Source organism: Rhodamnia argentea, chromosome 5, assembly GCF_020921035.1.
Source record: "Rhodamnia argentea isolate NSW1041297 chromosome 5, ASM2092103v1, whole genome shotgun sequence".
NCBI lineage: Eukaryota > Viridiplantae > Streptophyta > Magnoliopsida > Myrtales > Myrtaceae > Rhodamnia > Rhodamnia argentea.
In genome coordinates this window covers 8,101,297-8,128,179 of record NC_063154.1, presented here as the reverse complement: position 1 = coordinate 8,128,179, position 26,883 = coordinate 8,101,297, and the positions used below count along the sequence as shown (strand labels likewise).

Sequence of the window (26,883 nt, the reverse complement as noted above, 5' to 3'; positions counted from 1 at the left end):
TGCACCAGCTTCCACATTCCATGGTCACATAGATCAAGTTCGGTACGAGTCTAATCTCCAGAGAAAGAATCAAGTGCTGAGCAAGGGAATTACTTAACTGAGTATCTCGAACTCATAGCGATACCAGTTTTCACAGAAAGGCATAATGTAACAATCCTGAGGGACACTAACCATTAACACGCGAGAGCTCCCGCTAGATCACCAAGTGGCCGGAGCTTACACAGTCAACAGGAAGCAGCAGGTTAAAACTCGACAAAATTTTTGTCTCCATTAGAATGAATTGGAGCATATAGCTCAAGAATGAAATATCTGCCAAATGCAGCTTACAAAACTATCATGAAATGCAGTAATATCTAGACACGAATAATTCTAAATGAGTGTTACAGAAAGAGAATTACGACCCTGATTCCTCTCGAAGATACAAAACCTCTTCAAGTTTCCCACTCTTGCGAGACTAGCAAACTCCTAACAATGTACAAAAATGGCAGAACCAGGGCCTGAACCAATTGATGTGTCAACTCAATTTTCAGCGTGTTAGATGAAGCAGCTCCAAAAGCAATACTAGAAAGGCTCGGTAAGTGTCAGGAGCAGCGACTCCAGCAACAGAAATTTGACGTTGTTCATGGTCATATTTGGCATGATTTGCAGAAAGATGCAACTCCCCTCAGCCAAACCCGGGAAGATAATGGCCAATGTTGCCTCCAATTAGAACTCTATCTTCCAAATTCAAGTGTAAACTGACCCTCTTGCTGTACTGAGGGAAAGAATGAAAGAATACAACACCTGAAGGGGAATCAGAAGAGAGGTAAGCTTGTGAATTGTAGATACAGGGAAGCACCGCTAAAACCTTGCCCAAGTAAATCACGTGGCCGATGATGATCTAGAATCCTCTGTTTTGTTTCTGTGGCACATACAATCTGGGCAGGGAAAACTGTATATAGAATCATTAGGTCTTTTCAGCTCAAATCCCTTGGAATCACTGTGAGATCGCATATTCAGCATTTGCCGCTTGAAATTTTTCCATCTGCAGAACACATGAAAAGAGTTCGAGTTACCTTCACCACTACAACTAGCTTGTTCATGCCAAATGTGGGCCACATCCAAGAAACACACCATTCAAGCTCTTTTACCCTATGACATTTGTTTACACGAAGATCTTTTTCAGTCTTGCATTCTTAATTCTCTCCGGCAAACTATTCAAACAGTCAACAGTGCTGTAAAGCAAGTCAGCACAATGAACTGACCGATGTTATAGGTATGATTTATGGAAGAATGAGAACAGAATTCAGCCAAGCCCGAAGCTGAACTGTAGTAATTCCAGTTCAGTAACGTTGAGCTACAGTTCCAGGTCGAAGAAAACGTCAACCCTACACTGTTCCAGCAGGTTCTAAATGAAGTTTGGCTTTGCCACATCCACATTTAATTTAAGAGACACCGTGTTAGAGACTCTATTTGAATTCGTAAACCCAATTTTGATTATCAATGCCCCTGTGCACATCACACCCTCACCGGACTCTCCCCAGAAGAAACATTATGGAGGGATTCCCTAGATGCATCTCTGTTTCTTTTATTTCAGGCCTTCATCGCAAAGATATAGTTTTTTAAGGCTTCCCTAGGGGTGGCATGCATTGTAGTTAAATTTCCCTCATTTTAGATTAGAGCAGTCCACATACATTATGATAGTTACTGAAGGACACAGGCTTAAGGATCTATAGAATTGACGACATACCCGAGATTGGGATTATCGAAGATTAATGCCAACTTCCTCTTATCAGGCCTAATTGTCTTGGAATGTCCACCATACATGTATCGTCTGTGGCCCATCAGAAAGTGAGGAAAATTTCCACCTTGAGTTGTTACAAAAACTTCACTATGAAGACAAACGGTGTAGTCTATCGCAGCCATCCTGGAAGAATAGTTCTACAAGCACTACTAAAGTCAAAATAGTGATGTCATAAAAGTTATTACCAACAAGATAAATGAACAACAGAATTTTTCTAACCTTGAATGGAGCTAGTTCTTCCTCGGATGCAAGCATCTCTTTAGTCTTCAGCTGGGGAAACATTTCCAAAAGGGGTGCCATCGTCTTCTCGGCATTGTATATCTTTCCAGATGCTAGATATATAGATGTGCTTTTGTCAAAGCCCATTCCCCTAAGCATCAAGCCCACCTAAGAAATGCAACCAAAGACACGAAATTAGATACATGTATCCTTCAGAAAATTGCAACTGGTTACAACCTTAAATAGACAATGGAGAGGATGCAGAGTCCTTATTGCTATGTTACAGGATTCATTGTCCTATAAAGGTAAGGAAGACGAACGGAAAAAACTGTTGCCAGAACAAGTTGAATATCCATACAAGTCGAATGTCGACAAGTTTGTTAGTCATATTTTCCTTTATCCATGAATGGAAAAAACTGTTGCCAGAACAAGTTGAATGTCCATACAAGTCAAATGTCGACAAGTTTGTTAGTCATATTTTCCTTTATCCATGCTATTTCTAAAACAGTCAAAAGAATAAGAAAGATCTCAATTGTGCTAACATATAACAGTCTCAGGCTTAAAAAATTCCCACAAGCTCCAAATTAAAATCAGGGAAGTTCCGGTCTCTTGTAGTTTTATATGTTCCTTTTTGACATCTCATGCATGATTAGCGTGGTGACAATAAGGAAAATAACTCTGCACAAGTCACATAGAGGATAAATTAGATTCACCACGGTAACATCTTCTCTTCTCAAGTTAAATTGGCACAATAAATAGAACCCATGTTACTTTGTTAACATAATGCAACGTTTCAATGGGATTTTATAGTTTCTCAACAAGTAAATGCAATGCCTAAAATGATATCACTGCAAGGTGACCCTATAAGTGAATGGATTTGTAGATATCCTCAAGTAAGGAGCTTACTAAGATACAACTTTAAAAAAATTTCTCCTCTTCAGTAGCTGCTATATCTTTCTGAAACCTCTTTGATTTCACTGACCTAAGGATTCAGATGATTGCCCCATATTACCATCATAGTTCACTACACAAATACATTTAGGAACATCCAGAACATAGTAGCACTGCATCAGCCAATTGTTCTCCCAGCTATCATAAAGAAAAGCCATTTTTAGTGGACCCTATATTTCGTGCATAAGCGAACAAATATGACCAGGGAACACACCATGGACAACACCAACAAATCAAACTTATTGGAGCTTAATTTAAAGCATGAAGCTCGAAATTTAGCTTCTCCATAATTTTGCACTTACTCCAGATTGCATAAAGGAAAGATTAAGAATAGATCCATCTCCACAGTCATACCAGTAATCCAGAAACTGCACTGGTCCCGACAGATTCGCTTACTTTGCTATTGTATCTCTCCAGCCCCTCGTCCAGATCAATGCACAAGAAGGCCAGGAAAGCCAAGACTAGCTTCCGTTAGGCCAAAGGGATTTAGAGGAGTCATTTCCTACTTGACTTGTTTGGTTTGTTTAAGTGGTAGGAAGAGTAACGACTTGGGGGGATTTCACTCTTCCCCAGAATCCCTGCTAGTTACTCCATAGTCAAGCGAATTTCATATACTCCCCTTGAAGGTGTAACAAATTTCCTTCCACCTCTGCTTTCTTCTGATCAACCCTAATAAACACAGCGAACCACTTAATCCATTGTTTTCTAGTCTATTCCTTTCCCTAATGATTAGCTTAAACCTTTCCCTTCTTTCCAGATCTCTCCATCTGAACTTAGTATGACGATAATCACCCATAGCATGTGAATTCCCAATCCAGCCCCAGGTAGTAGGCTACAGGACACAAGCTAGGAAAAAAATGGCAAACATTTCTTGCTGACAAACATCAAAATCTGAGCATATGCACTTTACTCAATGACCTCCTGCACCTTCCAATGTGACACCTCTAACTAAACTAGATTTCATCATAGCAATGTATAGAGCCCTTCAACAATCTGTAATGTAGCATTTACATATTTACTAAAAGAAACTAGACCTTACCTCTAAAGGAGTGAGGGGACATTTTCCGTTTATCCTGATAGATCCAGGTCGTATGACCCGACCAGGTTTTGTGAACTTTCCTCTCCAACCCTTTTCCCGTGCAGCAATCATATCTATTTTTTCTTGCTCCCCACCGTCAAAAACACAACAAGAAAAAGCAACCATGTCCTGTACAAAGATTGCTGTTAACAATCATAATAAACAAAGAGAAAGAGCAAAAAACCACACCGAAGCGCTTTTTCATGCAGAACTAACCTCCTCAAAGCGAAGATGAACCGATATGTATTTTCCACCATTTTTCACACTGTGCTCTTTCATTTTAGCTACCAAGCTTTTGCCCAGACTCAATATAGGGGTTGAAAACCTTAAAGCTTCATAATTTGCCAAGCATCTAAGCCGTTGTACAGCTGGAGGAGCATCAAAGGATAATCGATTTGCAAATGGAGAAATCCGTACAACCCTGTTTTATAAGCATTGCACATTTAACAACTAATTAAAGTCATAACCACAAAAAATACGTAACACCCTGCCTTATGTACTCATTCGTGATGAGAAGTTGTTAACATATTAGCAACTAGCAACTTCCATTAAACTAAGTGCATACAGATATATGTGCTCTTGTTAATGCTTCATAAACATGTTCTTGACGCAACAAAAGTTTGACAGAGCACTCCTTGCCAATCCAAATAACCAAAACGTGAAACTATGGATCATGTAAATGCTGCCCGGTCAGACCACCAAAAAAAAAAACTGCTGCCCGGAGATACGACCAAACCGACCTCATGATATTCCTTTAAGATCATGAGGGCAATGGAAATCAAGATATGGCACCAAAGTGCTTGTTCTCCCAAGTGAAGAAAATTGTCCAGTTTCCGTTGATAGGTGGAGAAGCTAGTTGGGGCCTGGACCAACTTACTCTAAATGATCCAATCAAATGATAAATGATTGGTCACTTGCACATGCAGTGGATCAATATACATGAGTTGTTTCGCTAAAGTTCAAGCATCCAAAATACATCCAAAAAAAAAAAAAAAAGCATCCAATGTACAGGGAAGAAAAGGATTTTAAGTAAAGATGCTGGCAACTTTCACAAATATCATGCATACGATCGTATGGTTTAACAGCCACAAACACTCATATCCCCAATGCTAAGTCACACTCAAACAAGATAAGAAGAAAACATTTTCTTTTACGCCAATTAAATACAGACATATATGTAAACTATATGGATTGTATGCATCATGCAAACCCATAATACCAATTATGCAAAATTAATTTCAAGTATGTTGAGCTAAACCACTGAGACATACTTTATTGACGGTGCACCGCTCTCTGATGCAGAAAAGGAAAAGAGAGTGGCTGAGCACTCTCCTGAGATAATAGTATGTCGACATCAAAAGAAAATTTATGCAATGGAATAGATACCAGCACTCAGCGTCATTCATTTCTAAGCAAATTATAAGGTGCGAAAAGAGTGATCCGTTGTAACATGTAGGTTAAAGAAATAGTGGCATAGAAAGAGAGAGGTGAATATCAAAGTCAAAAGTGCAACTAACTTTTCCTCCAGCAGCTTTGGGAGAATTGCATCTCTGTAATATCGAATGGGCGACCATGCTTTAACTCTGAAGTTGTAAACATTGCTCATGTTGTTGTCAAACCGCTCCATTATATACCCAGGAATCTTATCAACTATGCGCACATCATTTTCCAAGGTTGTAATAAAGAATTCTTCATCATAAATGTCCCTGAATTTGCTGCACAGATATGATCGACTGTCAGATAATTCCAATGAGTGCAAAAATCCTGCTACAAAAGCATATTGTCCACCAAATGCAGGATGAAATGAACTGCAAGATATAGATTGAAGCCAATATCGGCATTTTCTCGAATAGATTCTAACAATCTGATTTATAGTGGTATAAGCACGACTTATGCAAAAAGAGTTTCATTGGCCAGATTACACAACCTGATCACAAAAAAAGATGGAAAAAGTTGAAGCATTGTCAAGTTAGCACGCATAAAAGAACCGAAAAAATTCCTTAATTTTCTCTTTAGGTGAAGAGTAAAACCAAATCAGTCTGAACACAAAAAATATCAACCAAATGACTCAGGATAGAAACCCTCTAAAAATCCATGGACCATTTCTTAGGCTTTGAAACCTACAATCATAGAATCATATGATATGGAGTGCAATTTGCACAACCATGGCCATAATTAGTGTACTCATTCCCTAAATGTTTGTCGTCACCTGAACAGGTCATCTATAGGGCTCTTCATGGCATTCACCTATATCTCAATAATTCTTCTTTCTGATTAACAATGAGACTAAGATCATGGTACATCAATTTTCAGGGGAAACAGACACCTAAGGAAAGGTTGCCAACATGCTATCTGAAATAGCTACAGAAACAGAAATTCAACAAAACATATTTCACTATTGGGTAGAGTCATAATACGTCCCTTGTATACCACTGTCATATTGTGTTCCTCCCAATCTGAAACAATATCTAGGTGGAATCAACTAACAGCCAGGTAGCTAGATATGTCCGACTTATATGCTTCAATAACATACTGAAAATGCAAGAACTGATCTTCCTCAGATGAAAACATAATCAGAAATGATGCATGGATGCAGCATACTTCATTAACAAAATGGAAGTCAAAGAGGAGTTGTCATACCTTGGATCTCTCCAGATGCTATGAAAATGAAAATTGGGGATCACAAGGGTTGCATTAAGAAAGCCAGCAACAGCAACTGCATTGCATATCTATAAACAATAATGACAAAAGGGTGCCATATTGAGGTTATTGCAATCATAACTTCACAAGGGAGCAGCAATAAAATAAAGGGTATAAGGTCTATAATGTTTTGGATGAACATACCGAAGTCCTCTGCTGATTCAAACCACCATTTGCCTCAACATATATGTAACCATTCGATTCAGGTAAACCTATAAGAGGTTACAACAATAACAAAGAAAAGGTCAATTGTTGAATAACATATCAAGTTGAGATAAAAAGGAAAATGTCTGCTGAGGTTCTTCTAGCTTGCTAACTGCAAACGTGTAAAGAATTTCAGTAAAATAGTCACAAGAACAGGGAAATTACAAGCAAGCAATTGCTACAATGACAAAGATTGTGATACACGCTTAGAAGGATGAAACACGCGAGTCCATACACACCGGTAGGGGTAGAGTCGGCTTCAAATTTGATGATATCTCCAAAGATTCATCCTAACTGCTACCAACAATTAAAGAAAATTCCACAACTGCTTTCCCGCGATAGGTGACAGAAATTGTAGTGCAAGAATAGAAAGCTGGACGCGAGGTTTTCAGGGACAGATTTTAAAACTTATCCGTCACCATATTTAAACCGCCAATTTCTGATATCCACACAACCTGATAGAAGATCTACTTGACGGCTCATAACCCTATAAATACCCAGCAGCGATACTTTATTCCGGCGGCATATCATCTATGTCATCTCAGAAGTAATCATGATCAAGTTTTTATGAAAAATTTAAATCTGTAGGAAGCAGGAGACAATCTTCAATAGTCTTCGAAGCCTCAAGGGTCCAATAATCAAACACATCCATTTATGTTCTAGAAGGTTCATTGCCACCCATTGATAGGAAAAATATATATTAGCTAAAGAAATTCATAACTTAAGCTCATTATCATTAGTATTTGCAGAAATAGATTGACAATGATATTATTAGAGCAGAGCTTATTCATTTTCGGGGAGAACGTGAAAGCACATGCAAAACCAACATGGACTCATTCAAGCATTAGCTGTGTCCCAGGGCATATGGATATAACTAAGCAGCAAGCAAATACTTAAACGAGTTATGAAAGATCTGAACAAGTCCACTGACAATGGATATTCATCAAAAAGTTGACCAGAAAAATCCAGCACACATAATAGTGATAACCCGGTAGGTTTTTTTTCAATTCAATAAAAAAATAATAATAATAATAATGTATTTATAAATAATAAAAGAAAAGAAAATCATAATGAGAAACTGCAAAGAAATTCCAAGCCAAACTAAAAAGCGATGTGGACGGAAGAGATGCGAGATGAACACATCGAACCTTAAAAATAATGCTCAGCAAAATGTGAAAAAAGGTGGAAGGAACAAGAAAACAAGTGAAAAACGGCAACATCAGGGGCCAAAAGAAACACAGAATGAATGACCAAGAAATTACTTATACATAAAGTTGTTACCTCCAGCAGACTGGTTGATACACGGCTTCCACTCACCGCTTTTATAGGAGTGTTTCCATATAGTTGATATCTAAGTTAAAATGAAAACATCCATCAATATTTAGCAGCATAAGAATAGGAAATAAAAGAATATACAGCACAAGGCAAAAATTCAAACAAGCAGATGTGAAAGAAGAATTTCCAAAAGCTAGGACAGACCACAGAGATACATCTACATATGTACAACACTATCCACTATACTGAAAAGAAAATGGTTAGTAACTCATGCTACAGATGCAGTAAATTTAATTCGAAAATTAGATCGAATTAACAACAACATTGTGATCAATCATTGCAGCGGAGGATGTGTTATGGAAAAGAAGGCAATTGCAGCACTCAGGACAGAGAAGGATAGGCTAAGAGAAATCTCCTCAAAAACATATTTAGCATCAATACACTAACAAAATAAGACACAGCAACTTGTTTGAAGGTGCATTTCCACAGTAATAGAAGTCTTTCCACTCTAGGCAAATCGTATTTTGATATGGTAAAACTTGCATGGTTCCGTGACCAAGCAAAAATCCAATGGTCCGAGGATCTAGAGAAGTTTCACATCCTCCTAAAAACAGCAAAAGGTTGCAACAGGGTGCAATGGACCAGTCGAACCCAGAGATGATTATCCAAGAAGTAGATTTGTCTCATCTAATATATGCTTTCATGGCCACAAGAAGTTCAAAGCCACCCATGGACACAATATGCAGTACGAAAAAAATGTCATCACCAGCAACACAGTCCGTCAATTCCCAACAAATATGTTGCCAACCGTCACCATTTCCATGAATAATGGCTAAAATAGTCCTAACCTTGACAAACACAGATGCAACTATGTCAACCACTTACACTTCAAATATCTATCAAAGACCAGAGAACTGCAAGCACAGAAGAGAATTTAGAAAAAAAATAGAACAATTGGACTAAATCTTAAAAAATTCGAACTTCAAAAAGAGCATTCTTTGGAAGTGCAAATCTTTACCTACAGCATCCAATGCAATGCAATGTAATTCTAGAACAATTCCATGCTACCGCTTACATTGTATTACACCAAATTCAATTTCACTGGCAGACAAAACACAGACTAGATCAAATCTCGAACCTAAAAGCCGAAAGATCCACTCATTCCTCGCCATCCACTTACCAAAGGATTCACCAAAATTCACCCGATACTTCTGCTATAAACACAAAACACAACAATCTCACAGGCTCTCTCAAAGACTGCCTCCTAATCAAGTACCACCCAAATCCAACACCAAACGGATCGATCACACCAAAAGAGAAATTCCAAACACTGACCGCATCGGCGGATGAATTATCCGCGTCCATATCGGGCTGGAGCTTCTCGTACAGCTGAGGGCTGCGATAGACGGAGCCGGGGGCGGGTTTGTGCCTGATAATTTGACGGTCCTCGAATTTGACGGTGCCCATGTACAGGAGCATGCCGGAGATGTAGATGAGGGGGGCGAAGAGGAAGATGCCCTGCCTCCGGAGGAGGCAAGAGAGGAGGAGCCAAGCGACCCGCTGGGCGAAGGTCCGGCCGGGCTGGGCCGGGGTGAACCGGCCCTTGGACCGGCTATGGCGGTAGCGAGGCGACCGTAGGGGCGAGCTCGGCGGAGACGGCGTCGAGTGTCCGCTGCTCGGGAGCCGATTGTACGCGTGCATTTAATTCGACGGGGCGGGCTCCGATCTTCTCTCTCGCTCTCTTCCTCCTCGCGGGATCTTCACATCACGCGTGGAGCTTCCATGGATTCTGATGAGCGATTTCAATTCTCTCTCTCTCTCTCTCTCTCGCGCGCTCGCGCGCTCTAAGTTTCGATGCTTCGCTGTGGTTTGGAGAGAGAGCGAGAGAGAGAGGGGAGAGAGAGCGCACGTGGTTGGGAAGAAGAAAGGTGGTGCGGCCAGTTAGGATTTTCAGAGGAGAAGGAAAGTATTTTCGCTTAGCATTCTTTATTTCGAAATTACCGATCGGTCCCTGTAATTTGTGGGGAGTTTCATTTCTGGTCCTTGTGGTGGTCTATATTTCCTTTTCTTTCGGAAAAAAAAAACATTTTTCGGGAAAACATTTTTCGACATTTGGTTCCCTTGAAAAAATGAGTCAACAGAAAATCTATGCTTAAATTCAAGAAAATAATTTTATTTTTAAATTAAAGAAAAATATTTTTCAAAATGTAATTAGGTATCGACGTCTGGACTCGAAACTCTACGCTTGTAATAGGGACAGATTTACACCCTTAACTTTTTGTATACGGTTTTAGCCCTTTTTTTTCTACCAAAAAAAAAATATTACAAATTTTAGAGGGATTGCAAGTGGCAATTTTCATTTCAAGATGCAAGTTTTATATTAAAGGAAAAAATAAAAAGGAAAATAAAAAAACAAAAACAAAAAAAGGCACATACTCGAGAAAGAAAACACATGAGTAAATTTTTTACTCCAAAAATAATATCAATGAAATGCTAATTTAGAATTATTCGATGTGAGAGAACAAAGTGAATGCTTAATCATTTTTGGTGATTGATAACCAAAAAATAAATCTGCTGAATATTTAGTAGCGTTTCATTTAGGGAACGTTTGGTAACATTCTTATTTTTTGGAACAATTTCTGTTCATAAATAGTTATTTCTATTTATATTCCTTGGATGAATTTTTTAGTAGAAGAACGCGTTTGGTGAGTAGATTATTTTTCCCAAAAAATTACATAAGAAAATCATTACAACGACTACAGATGAAATCAATTTTTCAGAAGCAAAAACCAACATATGTCCATCTATCTATACCAACTTATACGAATTATTATCTATGTACCTGTGTGCTCCTATAATCGGAAGATGGAGTTCTTAAAAGGCTCCGTTTGTTTCGTGAAAAAATATGGCATTTTTGAAAAATATTTTTCGACATTTGGCTAAAATCTAAAAATGCACTAAAAAATATTTTTCCGCCATTTGATATGAAAAATCATCTCATGCACTCATTTTAATAATTTTTTATTTTATCTTTTCCTTTTAAAAAAATCGTATTCTTAATTATTATTTTTTTATTTTCTATGGTTGTATTGTTTTCTACTCTTGTTTTCTACCGGTCACCGCTGCGGCGATTGACCGTAGGCGAGCTCGAGCTTCGCCACAAGCTAGCAAAGGCTCGGCCTCCAGGTTTGGCCTCAATCAAGGACGGCGACCCATCAAAGGAAAAGGGAATACAAAAAGATGGAAAAGAAAGATAAATTAAAATAAAAATTAAGAGTCTTAAAAAATAAATAAATAACGAAAAGAAAGAAAATACATTAATTAGAATGAAAGAAAATGTGAAAGAGAGGAGGAAGGAAATATGAGGAAAATATTTTTTTTATTCTCAAAAAGAGGAAAAAAATTTCCCCACTTTTGAATGAGTTTTTTCCATGTTGGGAAATGTTTTCCTTGAGTAGTTTATTTTTGGTGAACCAAATACCAAAAAATCTTGAAAAAGTTTTCTTGGGAGTTTTTGCAAAATAAACGGAGTCTAAGTATTCCTAGATAAGCATATACTAGAATAAAAATATGTCACGACCCCACATGCTTTCTTTTAATTTTTCACTTTGTTTTGTTTTCGAGTTTAATAAATAGTGAATAATTTTCCTTTTTCTCGATAATTATACGATCTTAACCTTGAAAACATTCTAGATGAGAAAACATATGAAGATCTTTGCCCAAATTCAAGTGAAGACTCCATGAGAGAAACATAGATCCACCTCTCCTACTCGAATACCAAAATCTACTCTTACACATGAGAAGGCGTCACGTGTTAGTGTTCAAGCACACCGGATCATATCTCCTCAATGACCATCATCCCAATCAAACCAAACATTTCTCCTCTCTTTATTTAACTCTCTCTGTTTCTGAACTTAACGCCGCCTCGTGCCTCGCCTTAGCCGCTAACGCCTCTAGATATGAAGGTTTGGCATCCATTGTCATAGGGTCAACGGCCATGGAGGAGCCACCCAGATCGAAATTCGTACGAGAGAGAGAGAGAGGTTGGCTACCGGTGGCTTGGCTAGACATGACGGTGGCTCAATTTGGAGGCAACAACGTCAATGGGGACTTTGTTGGTGGCGATGGCGGAGGGCGGCGTGGCGATTGGGCATGGCGGCTGCTAGGGGGAGGAGAAGAGAAGGGTCGGGTGTAACAGTTTGATTGGATTTTGAATAAATAGCCGTGGGTATTAGAATTAAATAAGCCCGTATTGTAGTCACGTAATGGAGACAGCATATAGGCCTAGAAATTGGGGATTTGACAAATTTATATCCATAGAACATAAATTTATTCTCCATTTGGATGGAATGAATAAGAATAAAAAGAATAGATGTAGATAATTATGAGAGAAAATAAGAGAAATGATTTGAAGTGATTGGACAACAAGATTATTTGGATGCTAGAAAGGGAAAACGAGGAAAAATATATATAAAGGCATAATCTTTTATCCTAAAAGTGAACCATCTAAGGTAAGGCTAATGGACTATAGAGAACGAATTTCCTCTCTCAAGGCAATCGTTTGTGTTTAGCGCGGGCTGTCATAAACCCCACCAATTGCAACTCAATACTCGATTTAGCATGCAATTTTCTAACCTTCTAGAGCCATCACTAAACAGTTAGGGTCAATTAGACATCAAGTAAAATGTGAGGATATATTTTACTTATATGAACCAGAGATTCAATAGTTTCGGCAATTTAATTACACTAGATTAACCTATCGCCCTTTGAATACGTTGTCTCTTTATTTTCAAAAACACTTTAGAAGTAGTATATGTTGATTTTAAGTTTAAACCATGGGTTATCATGCATACGCATAATCAATAACGTAACACTTAAAAAATCAAAGCACTGAATAAATTGTTAGAAATAAGGCTAATCTCAATGCAAAGAAAGGCATAACATTACCATGAATAATCACCCAAATATTTGCAAGATGTTAACAAAAAATGCATGCATATTCTAAACATGATTTTTTAATGATTATGCAATTATAAGTAAATTTCTTGGGTTTTTTCTTATTTGTGAAAACTAAACTATGTTATATTTTAACGTAAGTTTAACTTGCATAAATTATTAAATTAATGATACCTGACACGACTTAATTGAATGACTGGCCAAAATTGTGAACTAATCTGACATAACGTGCAATCTAACCTACATAAGTATAAACATGCAATTACTAAATAAGATGAAAATTATGACGTGGCAACTTCTATATGCTATATGTGTATTACTCGTGATATAATTTTAAAGTCGCTATAGTAAATTGTCTTAAATATATGATTATCCAAATTTAAACAATGAAATAATACTTTACCAAAAAAAAAATTAACTTTACCAAAAAAAAACAACGAAATAATTTGGATTAAATTATATTATGAATTAGGAATTTTTTTTTGGTCGGACTGAATTAGGAAGTTCACTAATTTACTACATTGCTCTAAATATACAATTTAGACAATTAAGGGTGTGAATGATAACAATTCTATTTTCAAAAGCTATTTTGAATTAGGAAGTTAATTAATTGCCTATTTCTATTACCCGAGCGGGTTTCTAAGCAGAGAAACATGTTTGACAACCATACGCAACATAAATTTTCTATGGTTGCTGGCCATCGACCATCAAATTGTGACCAATAGGCGGCGATCGGCGTCTGATCTATGGTTGTTGGCCATCGGCCATCGGACCGTGACTAACAATTGGTGATCGGCGAACAACGGATGGCTATCGATGGGCCAACGGCAGTCTGTAGGGACTCGAGAGAGAGGAGACTACATGCGAGAAAGAGGGAGTGAGCGATGAGAAGAAGTTTTATTTCCATTTCTGTTCTAGAAATAAAAAAATTTCTACTTCTCGTTTATGCTTCAAACCTATTTATAGACTAAAAATTTATTCTAGAAATAGAAAAATAAAATTGCTTTATCAAATAGATTTCTATCTCAAACCCCGTTCCCAAGAACAAAAAATTAGAAAAATAGAGAAAGTTAGGGCGCGAATGACAACTATTCTCTATTTTTTTTTTGTTAGAGACAACTATTTTCTTTTCGAGCTCTATTTTTGGCCATAAATAGATTTTATTTTTATTTTTATTTTTATTTCCTAGACGAGCTTTTGAGTAGATATAAGCGTTTAATAATGACACAATATTTCTATTTTCGGAATAAAAATTCATTTGATAACAATATAAAATTTCTACGGTTGCTTTTGGACCTCGGACGGTGACCTATAGATGGTAGATGGCGAACGACGAATGGGAGCTGAGGACTAGAGACTAGCGAGCGATGAGCGGTGGATGGCAAGCGGCAGCCAAAGGATGACAAACGGCGGCAAGGACGTGAGAGAGGTGATTGGCGATGGTGTGGCTATGAAACTGTTCTTTTTCGAGGAAAAGAAAATAGAAAAAAAAAAAGGACAAACTTGTGGTGATGAGGAAAAGTCCGAGCCTGCGTCATAAGTCGGCAAAGTCCGATGGCCGGATTGATTGATATTGGTCGAATTCGGTGTCGAAGTGACTTATTTGGTAAATCCGAGTCAATCTCAAGGACGTAGATTAAATAAATTGAAAATCCAAGGACCTGATTAGAAACTAGAAAGAGTGCCAAAGCACATTTAATTTTAGGCCAAAAGAAAGCTCGTCTTCCTCTCTCTCTCTCTCTCTCTCTCTCCCTCACTGCGCTAGCTCTTTCAGATCAGGAAGCAGAGCAACGTGACGTCACTAGAGTGTCCTTCGCAGATTCCGATCCATGGTGAAGAGCAAGCTCCCCGAAACTCAGAAGTACGGCGTGCCTCTCTACGGAGCCGCTTGGGCTCCCCTCGACCACATTCAGGCTCGCTTCAAATCGGACCAGCCACGGGCAGAGCAAGGGGCAGAAGGAGAAGGTAAAGACGGCGAGCGCCCTGGCGACGCGTTCGCCGCCGATCGCAGCTACCTCGTCCTCGCTGGCGGCGGGGGCGAGGGCAGCAGCGGCATCCCCAACGCGGTCCTCCTCTCCGAGTTCGACTTTGCATCCGGTTCTCTCTCCCAGCAGCCTGTAAGACCTGAAATCCTCGATCGATCTGTGTGATCCGCTGTGTTGGCATGTCGGTTTGGGTGTTTGGTTGATTGGTTTCTCGTTTGATCACTTCCTTCGACTGATTAAACACGGTGAGGCTGCGAGTCTACATGTCTAGGTAGCCTGAGTTTAATCGGCTGCGTTTGTTTCACGGTTCATTGGAATCTCGCCATAAGTTTATCTGAATTATGGAATGAATGGACGTGGCACATTTCGTTTCGAAGTTTTAGATCACAGGAGGGTGAGCCTTTGTCTAAAAAGTTAAAGGTGCCTGTTTTTGTTATGTTTGACGAGATATTGAACTGAATCACAGTTGTTATGTGTTTTAGCAAGTGATTATCGTTTCTCTTCGCCACTTGCTTTGATATTGACTTTGTAATGGATGGAGGCAGTGTATCGGTCAAGTTTAATGCTGGGGAATCGTTTGCATTTGTATGTATCCGTAATTGGATGTGGAATATTTATTTCCAGTGCATCATTCATTTTATGGGCAATTCAATACCGTTTACCATCTGCACTTTCTGGGTTATTAGTCCCATAACCGGAGCCCCTACTTTATCCTGTGTCCTCAGGTCGCTAAGCTTGGCACTGGTTCCGATTTGCCGTATAGAATGGCTGTTCACCCACTAGGAGATGGTGTCATTTGCGCATTACCAAAAGGTTGTAGGTATGTTGTCTTGCCGCCTTTCTATTTTGATGAGCATTGTGGTCGTTTGACACTAGCTTGATGTTGGTGGTAACTTTGGCTAACTACTTGAGCTTTAGGTATGTCAATCAACTATGTGTTTTCGAAAGTTCTCTCTCGTGATCACTTTCAGCTATGTCAAGAAATTTATGTCCTTGTTTCCTCTCCACTTCCACTTATAATCTCTTATTCATTGAAAAGAGAAGGCTAGATTGTGCTGTGGTTATTGCTGCTTGACAATTTGAATCAAACATGTTTATTTGGCTTAAACAGATTGTTTGAATGGGAGGATCCTGAAAATGCTGAAGACCATAAATTGGGCCTTAAGACGTCAGAGAAAGTGCTCAGGCAGTTAGAAAATGCCGGACAACAGTTAGCATTAGTATTTAGCCATGATGGTTCTTTGCTTGCTGCTGGTGGCGAGGTAGACATTTCTTTCTTCCGTTGTATGCGAAGAGGATAGATGGATATATTGCACAAGTACTTCTAGTATGAGGAGAGATGGAAAGATGCTTTACTAATCTAGTGTCATGCGTTTTTCCCTCTTAGAAAGATGAGTTACTTAGAAAACTTCAAATTATGGACCGTAGTATTCTGTTTTTTAAGGGCATTTCAGTTTGCATGGCTAGCTAGATTAAATTTTAGGATGTTTTCTTGAACCCTTGACCTTGGTTAATTAATTCAAGGTTGGTCATGAAAAAATTGAAGGTTTTTTAACCCGATTCTTGTTTTAATTGTCATTTAATGATCAAGAACGGTGGGAAAAAGAAGTAAAGTGACTTTTTGGAGTTTCTAAACACTTTCATTTGCATTGAATACCCGAGCTCATGCGAACTTTTCGTGCTTTTTTTTAATAATAGTGTGGAACATGCTGCTTAGTTACATTCATTTAGGGAATGATCTGATGAAGCATGATATAAATTTAATGGTCCTGCTTTACTCTTGGGAAAAAATCATTGGAATAGCATGACAGATGATGTGTACTTTGGTGCAGTACAGGATGGCAAGCTTATAGTCTTTAAATGGCCCAGCATGGACATCATTCTCAATGAGGCCCAGGCTCATTCTTCTCTGAAAGACCTTGCTTTCAGGTTTTCTTATTGTTGAAGCATCAAATAACTCTTGATTGCAAAGCTCAATAAAAAGTAGGAATAAGGTATTGTGGCCCTTAATTATAGAATCTCAATACAACACACTCCTCATTGCAGCCTCGATGGAAAGTTCCTTGTCTCCTTGGGGAATTCTGGGCCCTGTCGGGTTTGGGATCTAACTTCCTCAGTTGCCGTAGCTTCTCTGCCAAAAGAGAATGTGAGCTCATGAAACCCTTTTCTTGTTTAAATTTTCAACTGAAGTTCTTGGATTCTCCATATAAGATCTGGTTCGTCGGGTAATTTAAATATCTGTACACTTTTCAATGTCTACCAAGCAATCAAGTGGACTTGAATTTTAAGAGTGCAACTACAACCAAAGCACAGACGAGGTATCCTGTCTAATGAGGCAATTCACAACTTCTTTACAGAGGATCGGAATTTGAACTCATGCACGTGTTCTTTAGTTTATAAAGACAGACCATTGAAGCAGATTCATATGATTACAGAAAAATTTGTTGCCTTGGTAGTCTGTGAGAACTCTGTATGTATTGCAGGATTTGGATGGACCTAATTTGTGGAGCGAACTATGAGACAAGGTTATATTTTGGATCTAGAAATGAAAGGATTTACATCAAGCAATCCGTAGGAAAAATTTGTTTGAATTGGTGAAACATTTCTGGGAAAGGTAACCTAAATACATGCAGCTAGTACAGGGGTCAATCATCCTCGAACTAAAACATCCTTGGTGCATAACCGAAATAAGGGCATCTTTCTTGGACATTTACTTTGATACCACTGTCAGTAGAGTTGTTTTGCCCTTCATGGTCTTGGGGCTGATGGGCTCCCCATGCTCTGTTCAGGGTGAGAGATTTGGATTTTGCAGATTTTCTCAATGTAGCGATGGGACGCAGGTTTTGTATGTCACTGCATTCACAGGTGATAACATCGAGGGCCTCATCTTTTATTCACTAAGATGTTTCCTTTCCTCCAACCACAAAAAAAAAAAAAGAAGACATTTCTTTTCCATTTTGATTGGACATATTTTCTGCAACTCTCAACTAGGTCGAGGGGAAAGCATTTTGACATGGAACACATCCTCGTGGACGAGGATTGGCTCCAAGCGTGTGCTTCGTGATTCAATTATTGCATTTAATGTTTCAGCAGATGGAAAACTTCTTGCGGTGTAAGTAATCACAGTCTCACCTCATGTTACAACTGACTGCAGCCATCATATTATCACCCATTTCTTAGCTGAGAAGTTATTTGTCTTGATGAGAAGGACTAGGCAGCCTTTATCATAATTCTTTTTCTTGGGAATCTCTTTTTATGCAGCCTTCATGCATTTGGCTTCACTAAAACTTACAGATTAAATTTTTTTTTTTAATTGCCAATGAGAAGCAGCAACTTTGATTTACTTGATCATATAAGCTTCTGTTCATCATTGCAATGAGTGAACACTCCCCGCAACATGATTAGGTAGGATAAGGATAAAGCCTAGTTTGAACCTTAATCATGTGCCTTAACAGGATAGTGAAACCTGCAATATTCGGAAATGGATAGCTCATTTCTATTGTTCAAAGAAACAAAGATGTTATGTATGGAAGGGTTGTATGGTGGTAAGGATACCAGATGACATCCTTCAAGTAGTCTGGGATAACTGAACAAAATTGATGTTGTAGTGAAGTCCAAATGAAATATAAGAAGATGGAAATCTTTTGTCAGATTTCGATATAGAATTCGTTTTTTGTGAATTGCCAGTGAGAAGCAGCAACTTCAGTTTACCAGATTATCCTTTATAATGTTGGTCCAGTACTGAAATGAGTGAACACTTCCTTCAACTTGGTGATGATTAAGTAGCATGAAGGCTGCTCTTATTAAATCTCCAAAGAAGCAAAGGTGTCATTTATGTAACGATAGTCTGCTCATATACTTCTCGATGTGTTTCAAGTAGTCTTTACAATTTAGAGAGGTACAAAATCGAGACCGATAAAATGTGCTTTGCTTTCATATTTAAAAAAATAAATAAGGTGGAATGAAACTGCAACCAATTGAATCTGTAAATTATGACTTTGTACGGTAAAGGAGAGAAAGGGTGGGGTCTGCTGTCACCAGTGATAAATTGAGGGGAAAAAACAGTGTGGTGTTACTGCTATATTAGGACCTTTGAAGAAAGTGCCCTAGTTTCTCACATTCTTGTTCCCTGGGATGAATATATCCTCAGTCAGCTGGATGTAGTATGAAGTTTTTTTGAATCTGCCATCCACAGCAGCAACAAAATGCTGTATGCCCTTGGATGCTAATATTTCTACATAATGAATGTGGAGCACTGAAAGTTCTAATTATCAATGTGGAGAACAAAAAGTGTATATAGTCTATGCATTATACTCATCAAGTAATCCCTTTACTGTTTAGGCATATATACAAATCTGGCCCCAAGTCTGGGATTTGGTTTCTATACTTGCCATTGGAGCTCAATTGAGTTAAGTAGCCCTCATTGGAAAGAGGATGCACTGCAGCCTTTAAACCGTCATACTTACAGCGTTACGGTCAAACAGATGAGACAATAACTGTCAGTTTGGTTCAAATGATTAATCGATATACTCATCTTGATTGAACACTTGCTGATCTCGTTGCCTGGAGGCTATATCTACATTGAATGGTATTGAATGATGCTATTTGCCTCTTACTCATGCCTCTTAGGTTGGTGTTTGCTTTGATTACGTCAGTCAATGCATTCTCTTGAATATGTATTGTTCATTCCATGTCTACTTTGAATGGTTACTGTACGTGTTTTGTCACTTCACATTCAATTGGGTTTATGTTTAAGAGGCACTCACACGGTCCTTTTCTGGTTGATAATTGAATGCAGCGGCACGGAAGAAGGAGACATCGTTATCTTAAATTCAACTAGTATGAAGATTCAGACTGTCGTGAAAAAAGCACATCTTGGTTTTGTAACGGCATTAGCATTCTCTCGCGATTCAAGGTTTTGATTAAGACACTATCCTCATCTTTGCAGTAAAGGATTGTTGTGCCCCCCAGCTTTAACTCTGATTGATTGCACCACAGGGCAATTATTTCAGTATCCATGGACTCAAGTGCTACAGTGACTCAGGTTCAAGACACGAATACTGGTGGTATGTGACTTCTATGATACCCTAACTCATACAAATCTGGCCTTGAAAACCAAGGCAGTTTTTAAAAAAGTTTATAAGGTCATACTTGGTGTTATTGTTGTAAATGAATGTTGTGTAAGAGGTGGGAATATTTTGAGGCACAGAAATGACGGAATGCTTCTGAAAGTTGAAAACACACGTAGAATCTATAGATTCCCATGCAGGTTAATTTTTTAAACTTCAGCTCAGGTGTATTAAGAATTGAAGTATCATATATAAGGATTCAAGGTCTTTATTGTAGAGTAAACCGAAAAGGGAAGAAAAATCTTATGCTAGATATTAATCTTTCATTTTCTCATGAACGTTGATTGAGGTCTATGGTGCCTTATTCAAGTCATGTCAATTGATTGAAGAGAACCTCATTCTTTCCACAGAATGAATACTGTAATTTGGGTCCTTTTTTCGTCTATCCCTCCACCTTGTTTCCCTATGAGATTGTGGCATCAGGAGACTCCATTTCTAAAACCATCCTTCAGTATTATGAATACTAGATTCCTCAATTTGAAGAGTGTCAAGTCCTAGTAATTGGAGTGCAGTACCTCCAAGTGCTGTGAAGATCTTTGGATCTATGGTACTTGAATCTGTATTTTCATTTGAAGTATGTTCTGAAAATTGTCAAGGTTCTTGTGACTTAGACATTGAATTCTAGAAGGCTTCAAAGTTTGAAGTTTGACGTTCGATTTTAGAGAGCTTCTTTGGTTTGCATCTTCTATATCTGTCAATTTTCCGTACTGAAGCATACTTCCAACAAAGAAGCTAGTGGTGATGCTTCCCTAGCTTCTTACTAGTGTCTCATTATTTTATGTTTATTTGTTAATGCAGGAGGATCAAGATTTTGGCTCATTATATTTATAGTTCTACTTGCAATTGCCATGGAATTCATGAGGAGACAGGGTCTTTTCCCCTAGTACAGTCAGTTTTCCTAACTAAGGCGATAGTTGATGCGGGAAAATAAGGAAAGCTAAATTCACAGATGAATTTTAGGGACCTCAGTGTAATGACTAGTCGGTCTATAATAGGTTTCATCACTGTGATTTCGTCAATGTGTGGCCCTTTGAGTTGATCTAATGTGCAGTGCATGTACTTGACCTCGACTCGATTTTGGACATCCATCTATAGGTATGATAAAAGCACGAGATGGATTTATTTCAGTAAGTACAGTCATGCTACTGTTTATAGGATCTATTGATCTCCGGAGAACATATTATCTTGATCATTGTCGATAGATGGATTACAAATCTTTAGTCTACCGAAGATGTACTATGGTTTGTAATCATTAGGTGAATCTATGATCTCTCAGCCAATGTTCATGGCAGATGACTCCACTTCTGTTCTTTATACACTAATCCAAGATGAATTATGGACATTTTCCGTCGCACATTCATGTTCATGCAACTTGTCGCGACTTAGGCCTGCACCTACTTCGTGGTAGATCCACCTTACCAAGTCCAATATGAACTTAATGTGATGTTTTGATCCTAAATGAGTGGGATCCACAGTTACAGGAGAGATGCAGTATACCGACATAATACCACGAGTAAAAAGGTGTTGACTGATGCAGCTAAGGTATTTCCACCTTTGCCTACAGTCCAAGGACTATATATATGAACAGTTTTATAGTTGATTAAGAAAGAACTGACTCGGTGCAAGAACATATGGTGATTTCACGTGGATTCCATGTTTGATAACGGGATCACACGCTTTGTTTTTCTCAGAAACCACTCATTCTGCAAGAAAAGGGACAGATGGAAAGATTCGGACCTAACAGCCAGAAGCCTCTGCAGTATAACTTCGATCGATCCATGGGATTGTAGAGAACCAAAAAATTTTGTTAACAAGTGTTCGTGTTACGAATATCCAAACAAGTACATGCAGAAGAAAAAGAATAAAGCAACTGCTGCACTGGCATCTACAACCCGAAGAATTTGTTTCCTCTTCTGATTCTGGGTTAATTAATGATCTTCAGCAAAATCACTGCTGAGGGAGATTCGAGATAAGCCACCTGGCGAAAGTTGAATCAGCCCTTGTGATATGCAATTACTATCTCAGAAAAATAGGCATATGTACATGCAAGGAGTCTGAAAAGTTATTGGCGCTTTCTTTGATAAAGCGAGTAACCAATGAGGGCAGACATCAGAAAAGTCCACAAGACCTGAGAACATCAGAGTTAGAATACAAATTAGGGCAACAAAACCAACAATAATGCAGTTTGCTATGCCTAACAGCAGTTGAGCAAGAACTAAGCACTGCTCAATTTACCTACATCTATCTCTGAACTCTGTAAGTAGATCTAAATTACTTACCCGACGGAGTGGAATAGCATAGGTCACAAGTTCACAACCACCCCAAATTTACACTTCGCATAATCCCTCAACGAAAGAAACAGGTAAACATCTGAGTAGAGAGATCGATAAGTACCGTATTAATCGCATGCAATCGCTCCAGCCTTTTAATCCTGGATTGCATGTCTTCGATCACACCTTCTATTGGAATGACTTCTCTACTTGGTGAGGATTCTGAAGCTGAACAGCTTCCCTACACGATGAAATAAAATAGGCAGAATAGAAGTTCAAAATTCTATTATCCAATGTGGATACATAGCATATACCAATGTCCACAATAAGGGAAGGCGTGCTAATTGAATTTGCAAAAGACCCATCCATGACATTTACTATCAAAACAAATTTCACACTGAGCATTCGATAACAGCCCACACTACATGGCTCAATTTCAACACTTGGGTCTGCTTCAATATCTGCCATTCGAAATACTACATTTTCATGATACTGCCGCAAAATGGGTTAATTCAGTTCAAATGCTACAGTTGAATGGATTATAGACGAGCAAATATCCATCATCTGGGATTTAAGTCAAGGATTAACTGTCTAGAACAGGTAAATGTTGCCATAGGTATACCACACTAACACGGTCAACTAGCCAACATCAGTGCCATAAAAGTATTGCACTTGAAAACCAACACGAAAAGCAAATAAGATAAGTTCCATCTTAGGTGAATGTAGAGATCAAAATCCACTCTTCTCAGCTAAAATATGACGACATAGCAGTTCAACATACTCTTCAGTAAATAGAAAACATGAGATCCACCCAATGTAGAACAAACACTTTGGTAAGTTGTTAAGGGTTTTAGGCCTCACTAGATAAAGGAAATGTATATTTTGCAAAGAACCAGAACTACAGCCTTTATTCTATGAAGGAGCAGTAAAGAGAACTAGAATCGTGGACTGATTTGACTTAGCATGGCATTAGTACCATAAGAAAATCTTTGCCTAAAGAAATAGCCAGCTCTTGTTGCATAAAGTTTCAGCAAATTGAAGTACGTAAGAGGTAAACACCTGAGATTGTATAAGCTCCACAAGCTCCTGCAATCTTGCGGATTGTCGAGTATGAATCCCGTTAGAGCTTCTTTCTATTGCTGGCAATCTTTCCATAATTATTTGAAGATAGCTCTAATGAAGAGCAAAATTTTAGTTAACTAAAGCATGTCAACTGTACGTGCCAAGACATCAAGCTTGATATGACTAAATAACTTCATGTAAGAAGGGAAGAACCTTAGTTGTATAGGAGCCATCCAGCTTTAGAGCCGAACCCGCAGATGTTACAGCCTCCTTATCGACCCCTTTGATTTGTAAATAAGTACTAGGAACATCTTGTAGATGGTCAACTTCAATAAGAATCTGACAGATGCATCTAGATACAGTCAAAGTTTTGAAAAGCGAATGTGCTACATGTTCTGCTACATAATACTTTAAAGAAACTAAACTCATAAATTTCAACGACTTACTGAAAAAATAAACTAATATGTAGAATAAAGATCAGAATCGAAGGGAGTCAATCATCACACCCCGCATGCATACATTACTGATAATATGGAGGATACGCATATAAGATCTCATGCTAATAAGTCATCGAGTTAAATGCGAGCAAGAAACCCCAGAAAAAGATGTTGGCTCGACTCATCAGGAAATAATGAGCTTTTGGCATAATATATGGGCAGGTAGGTAGAAATATCAGATGATCAGTCATATGCCCGAAACTGATAGAGAATGATGCTAACAACGAGGACAGAAAGTTTAAAATACTCATATAAGAAGGGATCCACTAAGGGGAGATGCTCGTGACGATTACTTGTGTCATCACACAGCAGTAAGTGTGAAATCAGCTGCCTTGTGCAAAAGAAGCACTGTAATGCAACCAAGGAGCATAGGAATTTAAATCTTTCTTTTCACTGGATTACTTAAGATCCTAAGAATTCCGAAAGGAACTGGGGAATACTGGTACTAATTTCCCGTTGCTTTTGGAGTAATAACACTAAAACACTTGGATTCTAATTCACTGACAGATTTCTTGAGAGAGAATGTCTCACAAACAGTACTAGTAAATCCAACATTGCGCAGAATGTAATCTGCCAATGGGGCCTCCAAGTGTAATTTTCTAATAGAAATTGCGACCCAAGTCCTTCAAAATTCCAGGTAGAGCTGGTTTATTAACAATATATTTGTATGGTAGACTTTGAAGATGATACTATTGAATTAAATTTGACCTCATGTGACTTCAACGAACTTGAAAACTACGCAAACTATACAAACATTCCTTTTACCTCAGTCAAGTTTGTTTCTAGAGGCCTCCACATGAGTCTCTGAAAATCGGTGATATTCAAGTGGCCAAAAAAAAAAAAAAACTGCAACTAATTGTTCGCAAGATTAACTGCATAGAACTGCACATACAGAGAAAACAGGACTAAATAAGCAAGCTCCAAAAGTCAGCAAAATGAACAGACCCCAGTTGCACATTGATCGAATGCCACTTAGTGAACATATCAAATTGAGCACACATAAAAGATCCAAGAAGTTTTGCCTACTAAAAAGCTGTGAACTACTGTTTCCCAACAAGGAGAAAAGTAAAAGGTTGTCAGCTATTATAACCTTCCCATCTTGATATATGAAGGCTGAAGCTTCGATGTATGCCACAGCTTGATACCTGGAGAAGACAGGGACAAAGAGAGAAAGTGTTATTAACAGATTGACAAACCAAAGCCACCAGCTATGAGTTAACAGAACCCAAAACACAGGGAAGCCGGAGTACACCCATAATAGTTGTGCATGCATGTAGAGCTCTTCAAAGTAGCAGATAAACATCAAAGAGTTAAATGAGGAATGCACACGTGGGAGATGTGAAAGAAAGAATAGTGGTTTAGTAATTCCAAAAAGTTTTGCAGCAAACAAGGCTCCTATTTGTGAAGTTTGGGGAGGGCAATCAAATGGGACCAGTCTTCTTCTATCCCTCCAGGGAGGATTTTTCCTCACTCTCACCTACCACAAACCTTATTGTTACACAAAGCCACAGCCTCAATACTTAAGGACAGAACCAAAAGTTGTGTTCACATGATGAAGAGGAGAAGGAGAAGAGGGAAAGGCACCTCTTAAATTGCTGTGAGAGACAGATTACAACATCTCTCTTCGTCCAAACACTTTAATGTAAACTTTTTGAAGCAGGTGGTAAGCAGTCCAAGAACCATTATCTCTTGGAACTATGGAAGTTGAGTCTAATTTCTTAAACAACTGTATCAAGCTACTAGAAATCTTAATGTCAGAAAACAGAACAGCTTTCTCCCTCGATCAAAGATCAATAAATAGGCTTATGTATGCCATCAGGCAGGCTATGTTCCATCAAGTTGCATTCTGGCAGGAAGATGCAGGTATCTTCATTTGACCTTTCCATTCCTTGCAGAAGAAGACATGAGATGTAACTCCTACGAGCAACTCTGAAATTCTTAGTTGGAGGGTCCAATGCAAGGTTAAAACTGCCTAAGACAACCATCTTGGTAAGTGATCGAAGAACGAGAGAAGCTTTCATAACACTGCCCTCGAATTATTGGTGATTATAATTCTTGCAAAGCATGGAAAGTCTTCTTAGCTAAGATAATTCTAAAGCTTTAACCACATTCACAGTTCCATTTCTAGAAAAGTTTTGTCAGAATGTCCAACCCAAAAAATTGAAGCTTGTTCATTTCCATTCTAGCATAAGCAAAAACTACCTTTTTTCTTTCCGGAAATATTTAAATGACATCCAATTTCAAAGAGTAATGAACATTAAACAATTTCTGATCTTTAGTGGACCTCTTGGTAGGATTCGAACCAGTTTGAAGACCTAAATCAGATACTTGTATGTCTATAGGCAAATGTATGCGTCAATATCCGTATTGTTATGAAAGTTTTAGGTGTTTTGGGTTTAAAAGGCTCAAATGAGTGGGCAGTAAGCTATAAGATGTAGGGAGACTAGGCTTAAATAAACCTTGTAGGCATGCCCTTAAGTTATAAGGACTAGTGAAAATACATATAAGGCCTCAACAATCCTTGTAGACAAGTGAGATAGGACATCAAACATAACCTTTCAGGTGCAAATCGCAAAGTCAAATGATGAAAGCGGTAAGACATACAAGGGCCACAAGCGAATTATAATGTTTAGTATTTTGTTAGTGTATCAAATCCAAAAGCTTAAACTATTAGGTGCAAGGAGATAACATGTACATAAAGGCCCAGAAGAGACACAAAGAAAAACAATGTGGGATACTTAACAAATCTCTCTAAAATCAGCATGCTTCTTTCC

The 26,883-nt window shown here is 38.4% G+C and overlaps 3 protein-coding genes across 8 annotated transcripts in view; 1 reads left to right on the top strand and 2 right to left on the bottom strand.

The window, feature by feature from the left end:
• Positions 1-251: 251 nt before the first annotated feature.
• On the bottom strand, positions 252-10,158 carry LOC115740037 (protein ESMERALDA 1). The gene is made up of 10 exons (XM_030673393.2): positions 9,546-10,158; positions 8,217-8,286; positions 6,876-6,943; positions 6,672-6,760; positions 5,549-5,746; positions 4,248-4,452; positions 3,993-4,160; positions 2,003-2,170; positions 1,730-1,920; positions 252-1,024 (listed from the first exon to the last, which is right to left on the bottom strand). The coding sequence occupies exons 1-10, from the start codon at positions 9,909-9,911 to the stop codon at positions 862-864; spliced, it is 1,686 nt and encodes a 561-aa protein (XP_030529253.1). The 5' UTR covers positions 9,912-10,158; the 3' UTR covers positions 252-861.
• A 4,752-nt stretch (positions 10,159-14,910) lies between these two features.
• LOC115740039 (SEC12-like protein 2) lies at positions 14,911-21,625 on the top strand. Its single transcript, XM_030673397.2, has 10 exons — positions 14,911-15,283; positions 15,877-15,971; positions 16,263-16,413; positions 16,989-17,080; positions 17,198-17,297; positions 17,941-18,016; positions 18,143-18,263; positions 19,950-20,066; positions 20,150-20,217; positions 21,079-21,625. The coding sequence occupies exons 1-10, from the start codon at positions 14,996-14,998 to the stop codon at positions 21,162-21,164; spliced, it is 1,194 nt and encodes a 397-aa protein (XP_030529257.1). The 5' UTR covers positions 14,911-14,995; the 3' UTR covers positions 21,165-21,625.
• Positions 21,626-22,010: 385 nt separating this feature from the next.
• LOC115740036 overlaps positions 22,011-26,883 on the bottom strand; it is a 29,880-nt gene continuing 25,007 nt past the window's right edge. For 5 of the 6 annotated variants that reach the window (XM_030673388.2, XM_048279266.1, XM_030673389.2 and 2 more), the window contains 5 exons: positions 25,200-25,254; positions 23,826-23,951; positions 23,610-23,723; positions 22,675-22,791; positions 22,011-22,408 (listed from right to left, as the gene is read on the bottom strand). In XM_030673388.2, the coding sequence (XP_030529248.1) occupies positions 22,343-22,408; positions 22,675-22,791; positions 23,610-23,723; positions 23,826-23,951; positions 25,200-25,254 (478 nt within the window). In that variant the 3' untranslated portion in view covers positions 22,011-22,342. Of the gene's footprint in view, positions 22,409-22,674; positions 22,792-23,609; positions 23,724-23,825; positions 23,952-25,199; positions 25,255-26,883 lie in introns of those variants that run through there. The other variant, XR_007198485.1, reaches the window with a different exon arrangement.